The 9,460-nt window shown below is 40.2% G+C and overlaps 2 protein-coding genes across 2 annotated transcripts in view; one reads left to right on the top strand and one right to left on the bottom strand.

Annotated features, from left to right (window-relative positions):
- The first annotated feature begins 1,638 nt into the window (after nucleotides 1-1,638).
- dct (dopachrome tautomerase) lies at nucleotides 1,639-4,907 on the top strand. Its single transcript, XM_076111931.1, has 8 exons — nucleotides 1,639-1,927; nucleotides 2,034-2,333; nucleotides 2,561-2,661; nucleotides 3,227-3,393; nucleotides 3,536-3,715; nucleotides 3,799-3,934; nucleotides 4,021-4,231; nucleotides 4,729-4,907. The coding sequence occupies exons 1-8, from the start codon at nucleotides 1,639-1,641 to the stop codon at nucleotides 4,905-4,907; spliced, it is 1,563 nt and encodes a 520-aa protein (XP_075968046.1).
- A 1,600-nt stretch (nucleotides 4,908-6,507) lies between these two features.
- The window catches only part of LOC142962765 (glypican-6-like), a 74,519-nt gene continuing 71,566 nt past the window's right edge, over nucleotides 6,508-9,460 (bottom strand). Inside the window, exons 8-9 of the mRNA XM_076103403.1 lie at nucleotides 8,475-8,650; nucleotides 6,508-7,838 (exon numbers count right to left, since the gene is read on the bottom strand). Of these exons, the coding sequence (XP_075959518.1) occupies nucleotides 7,636-7,838; nucleotides 8,475-8,650 (379 nt within the window). The 3' untranslated portion in view covers nucleotides 6,508-7,635. The remainder of the gene's footprint in view (nucleotides 7,839-8,474; nucleotides 8,651-9,460) is intronic.

Genomic DNA, 9,460 nt, shown 5'->3' with positions numbered 1-9,460 from the left:
TGTAAATCAGATGTCATTGCTGGTTGATTTCTTTTCAAACTCTGCACTTTGAAACAAAACACTATTAATTGCCAGAATAAGCAACACATTTACAATATTTTCTTAAAACCTTGTTTTTATAAACTTAATTTGTGTATTTATTTATGATTTACTTCTGGGAATTACACAGACAGTATCAAACATTCACAAGATTGACGTATTCCTTCAGACAAAGTCAGACACCCAGTGTGGGAAGAAGTACTCAAGTACTGTGTTTAAGTAAGAATATAAAGCAATTAAAAAATACTCCATTGCAAGTAACAAACCTGCACTCAAATCCTACTTTAAAAAAGTACAGATGTATTATGAGCCAAATGTTTAAAGTATTAAAAGGGAAATTACTGGTTCAGCAGTATGAGTGATACATGACTGATACATCATCACATGTGACATTTTGAGGTTGTTCATATGGATGCATCAGTGCGTATAGTAGCATTTATAGTCCAGTGGTTTCCAGCCTAGGGGTCGAGCCTTCTCCAGAGGGTCGCAAGAAAAACCCGGGGAGTGGTGAGACAATGGGGTATTGTATTATCTTATTAAATTTTGGGATACTTTTACCTCTTTGGTCCTGAAACTGTTTTCATTGCCTGTTTTATAAACGTATATGCTTTTTAATGTAATATCTCAATCTGAAAAATAACTAGCTCTCAGAAAAATGTGGTGGAGTAAAAAGCACAATATTTCACTCTGAAATGTATTGAAGCAGAAGTACATGTGTCATCAAATGGAAATACTTCAGTAAAGTTTAAGTGCTTCAGAACTGCTCTTTTCTCACCTCAAATGCACAGCACACGGTGTCATGCACAGCACGCGGTGTCATGCACAGCACGCGGTGTCATGCACAGCACACGGTGTCGGCGGAGAACTGGGGTGAAAAGTTTGATAAATGGAACAAAAAGATGAGAATAGACCCACTAAAATAACAAGCTCCAAAAAAATCTGAAAACTGTACCTTCTGGCTGGATTAAAGTGATTAATCCTCCATCAACATTTACATAACAGATTTACAGCCGGGGCTCCGGCTCGAAAGAGGATTTTTCCAGAAAGTTCTTTTATCACAATAGCTGAATTTGTTTTGAGACAAAGCTTCTATCTCCAATGTGATACCAGAAGTATCCCTAAATTGTGTTTGTTCACACATCAAAACACAGTTTTGCACACGTGGTTGAACAGTCTGATCCGTTTGAGGCAACTTATTTGCCCGTTTCTTATTAAAAGTAATAAATCAGACACAATATAGTCTGGTGGTACAAAGTGTCCCTACAACACTGCGTAGTCCCTTCAGGCAGTTTCTTGGTATTCATCCAGATCTTAGTGCAGCTCACAGCTCTGCTGTCAGGTGATGATCACAAGACCAAAGGCTTAATCCTCCTCAGCTCTACAAAAGCAGGAACATAAATTAGGGGCTTTCTTAATGTGCATGTAACCTACTGGAACACAACATGATTTGGCTTTAAGTGTTGTTTCCACAGATGTTAGAACTATCACTGAATCTAATTTGAAGATACACAACTGAGGACCGTAGCAGACTGAGATTCCACACTCTTCTGGGGGAACTAATCGGCCGTATTCTTACTGGAGGAAACAAACAGGTGAAATATGATGAATGCTCTGGGTTTTGGTCTTCTTTTTTTGCTCCTCTGGCCTGAGCCTGCAGAGGCTCAGTTCCCTCGAGTGTGCTGCACAGTCGAGGGGATCGTGTCCAAGCAGTGCTGCCCCGCTCTGGGCTCAGATCCTGCCAATGTGTGCGGCTCTCTGTCGGCGAGAGGAAGCTGCTCGGCTGTTAGAGTCGACAGCAAACCCTGGGGAGGACCGTACCGACTGAGAAATGTCGACGACAGAGAGAGGTGGCCGACCAAATTCTTCAATCAGACTTGCAGATGTGCTGGTGAGTCATGTGCACTTTTATTAAACATTCAACTGTTTCATGCTAAACCTGGAAAAGCACAACATCAACATGATTTGATACATTAAGTTTGGTCTCTGTGCTTCAGGTAACTTTGCAGGTTATGACTGTGGTCAGTGCAAATTTGGCTGGACCGGACCAAACTGTGACCAGAGGAAAGCCCCTGTGCAGCGGAAAAACATCCACTCCCTGACCCCCGAAGAGCTCCAGGAGTTCCTCAATGTCCTGGAACTGTCTAAGACCACCACCCACCCAGACTACGTCATTGCCACCCAGCATTGGCTGGGACTACTGGGACCAAATGGAACTGAGCCCCAGTTTGCCAACATCTCCATCTACGACTTCTTTGTGTGGCAACATTACTATTCTGTCCGAGACACTCTTCTGGGTAATTTAGCATGGTCACCTTTCTTGACTGAAAACTATTGTAACTGGGTCGTTCATGTGGTTGACTTTATTCGGAACATGTTAGGAATATCATGTTGGTAAAACTAGTAGGGATGTGTGTAATTTTTAATAGTATTCATGTTCATTTTACATATATTATTGTTCAATGTGCACATTATTGCCTCCTGATCACATAGAGCTCACCAAACACTGTCTTCTTCCCTGTAGGCCCCGGTCGTCCGTTCAAAGCTATTGATTTCTCACACAAAGGACCAGCATTCATCACCTGGCACAGGTATCACCTCCTCAGTTTGGAAAGAGAGTTACAGGTATGTGTCATCTTCTGAAAACATGTTCTTAAACCAATTGATTTTTTGCATGACCAGATGGGATCAGAAATACTACCGTACAAGGGTTTATATCTTTTGATTTAACCAAGCAGCTGTGAATATACAAGATGGTTGTCACTGTGAAAATGTATTTTTCTCAATTGGGGTGCTCAGCTTTTCATTGTGTTGTATAATATTTGTTTATCATTAATTGCAATTGTTGGTACATAAGTATACCTATATTTCCAGACCACAACTCCTAAAATAAATGTTATTTGTATCACATACAGTACAAGAGGTTTTTTTTAATGTCACATACTGTCTGTCCATGAATATTTATTGTTGAATGAATGTGGAAGATTTTTAAGACGCACATAATTGGTCCAAAATTTTAAAAAATGTCAGCAAGAGACAGGAAAGTAGAGGATATATAGATCTGCGACTGGATCCAAACAGAGGAAGTCACAGTTCCAGTGTAGCAATCAGGGCTCATATATTGTCTGTCTATATTCCATGTTGATGACCAAAATCAATATTTACCAATAAAATGTATCTACTCCTGCAGAGATTGACCGGCAATGAGAACTTTGGGATCCCCTACTGGAACTTTGCCACGGGGCAACGTGAGTGTGATGTTTGTACCGACTCTATGCTGGGCGGCCGAAACCCAGACAACCCGTCCCTCATCAGCAACCAGTCCAGATTCTCCAGCTGGGGGGTCGTATGTAACAGGTCAGCACAAAACACTGATGGGAGGGTAAACAGACATAATAATTATTGGTTGGATTATGATGAAATAGAGACTGTTGGACAAATGAATGCACATTTGCATTGGTGGAAATCACAATATTTCTGTTATTTCATTCATTTCCAGTTTGGATGAGTACAATCGCCTGGTGACTCTTTGTAATGGCACCAGTGAGGGCTCCATTCAGAGAGGGATAATGGGGGGAGGTAACATGTCTCTGCCCACCATGACCGACGTCAGAAGCTGCCTTGGAATCAGAGACTTCGATAGCCCTCCTTACTTCACCAACTCCTCTTTTAGTTTTAGGTACAACTCTACTGTAATAGTATGAAATGTATACCTGCTGTTTCTTTGCAAAACTACTGTTTAACAGACTTTGTGACCAACAGGAATGCTCTTGAGGGGTATGATAGACCAGATGGAGAACTGGACGAATCCGTCAGTAACCTTCACAACCTCGTCCACTCCATGCTCAACGGAACCAGCGCTTTGTCTCACTCTGCAGCCAACGACCCCATCTTTCTGGTCAGAGTCTGATTTTATGTTTTACTCTCAGGTAACACGGTAGAGTTGCTTTTGGTAAAATCACGGTGTTTTTTTTTATCCCACAGGTGCTCCACGCTTTCACTGATGCCATTTTTGACGAGTGGATGAGACGGTTCACTCCATCCAACGCTACCTTCCCAGATGAGATGGCCCCCATTGGTCACAACAGGCACTACAACATGGTTCCCTTCTTCCCTCCGATCACCAACGAGGAGATATATGTTACATCTGAGGAGCTGGGATACTCTTATGCCATTGCCCTGGATGCCCTGGATGGTGAGCAAGTGCTAAAATAATTAGATTAAAGTCATAGATTGATATATTGGGAAATACGCTTCACTTTCTTAGAGCTAGATGAGGAGATCGACTCCACTCTAGTAGAGCAGAAACACATGTCTTATGAACGAATTACATCATGGTAATACTGTAATCATCCTGCTTTTCCATTATTATTGTTTTAGCTTGAGAATACATGCTTGCTAATGGCATGACCTCTATCGTTGGGTAGTTCAGCATTTTTAAATTGCTATAGGAGGGCAGTTTTTGTGGTAAACCACAGTGATGGTTATTAAATTACATTTGAATAAGAAGTTTCAGATGATCGCTGAGCAATGTTTAGTCGTTCATGGCAATTTACAGCCTCATCAAACCTATCAAATCCCCATTCGAAACATCTTATTTTAACAACAATGACTGATATTTTCATAGAGTTTATATTTTTTGCTAGAAATAAGGTATCTATGACTATCTCCACCTGTGCTTGATCTTTACAGACGCAGATGGAGGGCCGGCTGCGTTTGTGCTGGGCTCCACTCTGGGGGGAGTCTTCATTGGTCTCCTGGTGCTTCTCCTTATCTTTGTGCTCTACCTGCGTCAACGGAGAAACAGAGGCTTTGAACCCCTGATAAAAGCAGACTTCACAAACAGAAAGTACACAGAGGAAGAAGCCTAGATTGTCTTTGTTGTTCTGGAAAGTGCTTCAACACTTATACATACCCGAGAGAGTTAGGCCCTACTGCAAGAGGAAAATATGAATCCTGTACAGGGACACCGTTTTAGATATTAAATCTTATTTCATATAAAACAAATATGCATTTAAAAATAATAATAGAAATGTCCCAAGACCAACCAGAATGAATGTATACTTTAACTGGTTCAGTAGCCTTCATTTTACTACACAAATATACAATACGGATCTTTTGGAATGTTTTAATAAATATTTATTCTCAATAACAATAACAAAACACAAATGCAATCATCTCAATTGCACTGGAAAACCATAAGGCATATTTGCTCAACTAGTTCTTCGCCTCTCTCAGCTTGAAATTAGATTCAAACACCAAACAAACGTCACCTCATTAGGATTTGACTTCGCACAGAAATGCATTGATTGCGAAAAAAATGTTGATTTATAACCTCAGATAATTTGTCTCACCAGACATCCATTTTCAATATTTTATTGCAAAAATATTACCAATAAAAGTTCAATGATACAAAACATAAAAAGGGCATCCTGCGAGATCAATATTCATAATAAAGAATCCTTTTAAATGACACCTTTGACATATTTTCTCTACATTTTTTGTTCGTGCAATGTGGATGTAAACGCCGACTTAAATGCAATAAAGAAACGCTCAACAAATATTTACTGATATACTGCGAAGGGCATAACACTAGTTAATTCCTTGGATGTGTAAGCTTAGCTGGCCTGTTGTTATGGAGCCGACGGGCTCTCAGAGAACAGTGGACGTACATACAGGCTGGTTTTGTCCGCCCCCCCCAGCAGTGCCAGGCCTCTCACATTCTCTGTAAGTACGCTCTACTGAGGAGCTTCACTGAAGCATTCAGGCCTGTCCGGTCTCCACAGATTCTCATTTCACAGGTGACTGTGGTCGGCTTCCAGTCTGTCTGTGCTGCAGACACAACCATTCAAGCTTTACAGATACATCTAGGGGCCCTTTCTTTGCATTTCCTGTAACCACTGTGAGCTGTTTGCAACTTCCTCTCTTTATAATTCCCCCACACTTTAAATACTTGTGGTAATACATTTGCAGAAATAGCAACACGTTTTATTCCTGCCTGACAGTATTTCAGTTTCGTAGTTTTTTTAAACACTACAATGAATTTTAACAACTATATCATCCAAACTGTGATAGCAGTTACAGGATAAGCTCTGCAGAGTCAATCGCGCATGCAAAAGTGGCACCTTTTTTTGTTCCTGTATGCAAATCAAGAATTCCTGGAACTTCTAAAATGTGTAATACTTGTGGAAATACTTGGAGACTATTCTGAGGATGCAGAAGAAAAAAAGTTCGGCTCCAATTACTGGAAATGAGTATATCTGTGATGGTGATTCTGTATTGAAAGGGTGTGCTTTTCATGCTGCAATGTCTATTTACACATTTATAGACCATGGTCATGATTTTCAATTACTGTGCCTTTATCAAGCTTTCAATGTCCACACAGTATGTTTTACATATCTTTTATAAAAGGTTGATGTGATTAACTCTTTATTGAGGGCTTTTGCTTGCAGATCAGTAGTGCTGGTAAGTCGTTAGATAGAACTTAAGACACTGGGTGACTACTCACTTAAAAGAGACATGAACCCCTACTGATAAGAAAATAAAAGAAATATATTATTGATTAATGAAAACATATATATTAGTGGGGATTATATTTAGTTTAGCCGTCTTGGACATTAATTCATTAATTCACACCAGGACATGCACCCCACCACACCACAGAACCATTGATATTGGTGATATCTTCTCTGTTTGTCAATAATTGCTCCAAATAAATTCTGTCGAGGCCGTCTACTCCTGAAGCCAAGCTTGACAAACCAGCATGATATGAGAATATTGTGCAGATAACAAATGTGTTGCAAGGCAAACGAGTATATAAAAGGTAAATCTTATCCCTTTTAACAAAATGTGAGTTTTAGCACAAGGCGGCCGTTGAACACAGCAGACCCATGATCAACCGATGATACGCTTAACCTAAAATCTTGTCAAAGGTCATGGTTGAAATTACTGAGAAATATAATATGAAGCAACATGATTCAGTGGCTGAATCTGATCCAAAAACAAACATGGATTTGATCAAAAATCAATAATTGGCACATGATTTAATGGCAATGGAACAAGGATTCAATCAAAATAGGTGGAAACCACATGTTCCAGAATTGTACGTCTCTTGTATTCGTTTCAAAATATAATGTCAACCAAATGTTAAACTCCTTCGGCCTCTTTTAGGTACATCAAATAACCACATTCTCAACATTTTCCAACACACAAACAATTTTTGCATAAAAAAAAAGAAATGAAAACAATCAAAGTGCGTGTTATATTTTTCCACATGGAGACCTACATTAATACCTGCCATATGTGCAAGACATCTCTGAAGCAGAGTTTGTTGGGTTGGCATCAGTGTTAGGTGGTGAAGTGATGCCATAAAATGTCAAGTCTAAGGATGGCACTGCACGATCTTTGGGAAAGTGGGAAATCACGATGCATGACTGCTCTTTTTTCAGAGCAGACTCCTCTATCCTCCAGACTGGCAGCCTAAATACTGTCTGCTTGACTGTAGCTCCAATCTGCCTCAATACAAAAACTGCAACAAAAAAAAAAAGAAAGAAAAAAAAAAACCCTCAGCATGTCCATGTTTAGCCGGTTCCTCCAACATTATCTCCATTGTCGGTGGAGTGCCAGGGCTGAGAGGGCCAGAATGGTTGGCAGGGCTAGAGGTGCACAGAGCGGGGCAGAGTCATCCACAGGCCCGCTCCGGTCGGCTTCCACCACCGGGGCTTCGTTGGCAGCGCCGGCCATGTCTGTGGGGCAGACCTCTGTGCAGCCGCTGCCACTGCCTGAGCTGCTACCTTCATCGCCTGCAACACCAAACACAAGCCAGACTGAGTACATCGCCGAAAATGTAACATTTGTCAACAATTCAACCAGATTTTACAATCCTTTTCCTGTTCTTTAAAGCTACAGTATGCAACTTTTTTAAATTTCAAGTTAAGCTAAACACACAAGTCGCTAAAATATCAGTTAATGGAGGTACAACAAGAAAAAAATGTCGTACACAATGGCAATTTGTATCTGTTTGTAACTCGGTGCTCTCTATAAATCCCAATTTGACTGTTGAAACAAATCCTTTTTCTGTGATGGATGGGCTTTTTTGGAGTGTATTTAAATGAAGGACAACACTGCACAGCCAATACGCTGCCTCCAGGTTTTCACATACCCTGATGAAGACGACCTGGTGGGTGGCTTTTTGTTTTTTCACATACTGCCTGTGTTAGTTATTTGCTCCCTCAGTGGCTCCTGTGGCTTTACTGATGTGGGTTACCTCTGCTTCAAGGTTAGGTATTATTACAGCTTATCAAGATGAGTGACATGTTGAAGAATGAACTTGACCAAACATTGCAGAGCGATCAAGACTAAAAATACATTTCCCTCCTTAAGACAACATGTACAATGTGTCACGTGTGTGTGTGCATGCGGAATGGCAAATTGCTTACTTGAGTCTTGAAAGTAGATATCATTGCCGTTGTAGGCGTTTTTCAACTTGTTGGTCATCACCCTCAGAGCCATGATCTGCTGGCGGATGAGTGTGTCTGGGCGGGTGATGTCCACGCCCACCTCAGGGTTATTCACCTGATGGGTCAGTCCATCCTTTTGAACTTCAGGGAAGTACCTTCAGGTTAAAAATACAACAAATGAAATAAAGCTAATGTCTTGTTTTTGACAAGAAAGCTTGTTAATAGGACATGGAATCTGGTGAGGGCTCATTAGTCAATGAGAAAGAATATTTGTAACACTAGACACAAATATTTTTGTTGTTTTAAGCTATGAGTCTAATTCTAAGCACTTGAGAATAGATCTCTGAGGTTATAACACGTTTGAGCTAATCTTTAACAGTAATATTCTGACACATTGGTGAGATATTTCCCCAGGGAAAACATGTCAGCTGCCTGCAATCCTGTCTGATAAATAAGCAGCAGGCTATCATGTGAGGACATTCCATAGATCGTCTAACACAACAGCATTTGTTTCCCCTAAGCCCAGTTCACTCTACTGTACACCTCTGAAATCTCAGCGAGTTAGTTAACACTTTATGTTGTTTTTTTCGTCACAGAAAATGGCATTAGCTTCCATATGCAATACCAATACACAGGGTTAAATGATCAGCTTCAATGGTTATTCAAAGAATTTAAAACATGAATGCTGATCATACATCATACATGGTATGAATAAAAGTAGCAGAAATCAATGAACTGTGACCTCAGCCACGGCTGCGGGCATTTGGAGCAAATATTTTCCTTGGAATTGAAATCAGATTATCAGGGACGCAGCATGCTGTCTGCCTGCACATGTTCAAGAAGAATGAAAACACTATTCCATAACATAACACAGACACAATGTAAAAAGCATTAAAAAAAAGCAAATTTTACTATATAGTATAATATATATAAACTCTTGTATTTAAGAGACCACTTCCTTTTGT

This window comes from Anarhichas minor, unplaced genomic scaffold (assembly GCF_050575085.1).
Source record: "Anarhichas minor isolate MPS153535 unplaced genomic scaffold, ASM5057508v1 ptg000004l, whole genome shotgun sequence".
Taxonomy (NCBI): Eukaryota; Metazoa; Chordata; class Actinopteri; order Perciformes; family Anarhichadidae; genus Anarhichas; species Anarhichas minor.
The sequence above is the reverse complement of the archived record's forward strand: the minus strand, read 5'-3'. Positions and strand labels throughout refer to the sequence as shown.

Excerpts from the sequence above, each read along its gene's own strand:
- dct (XM_076111931.1), top strand. The coding sequence starts at position 1,639 with ATGATGAATGCTCTGGGTTTTGGTCTTCTTTTTTTGCTCCTCTGGCCT. Across the intron at positions 3,394-3,535 it reads TGGGGGGTCGTATGTAACAG|TTTGGATGAGTACAATCGCC; the intron begins GTCAGCACAAAA and ends ATTCATTTCCAG. Across the intron at positions 3,716-3,798 it reads AACTCCTCTTTTAGTTTTAG|GAATGCTCTTGAGGGGTATG; the intron begins GTACAACTCTAC and ends TGTGACCAACAG.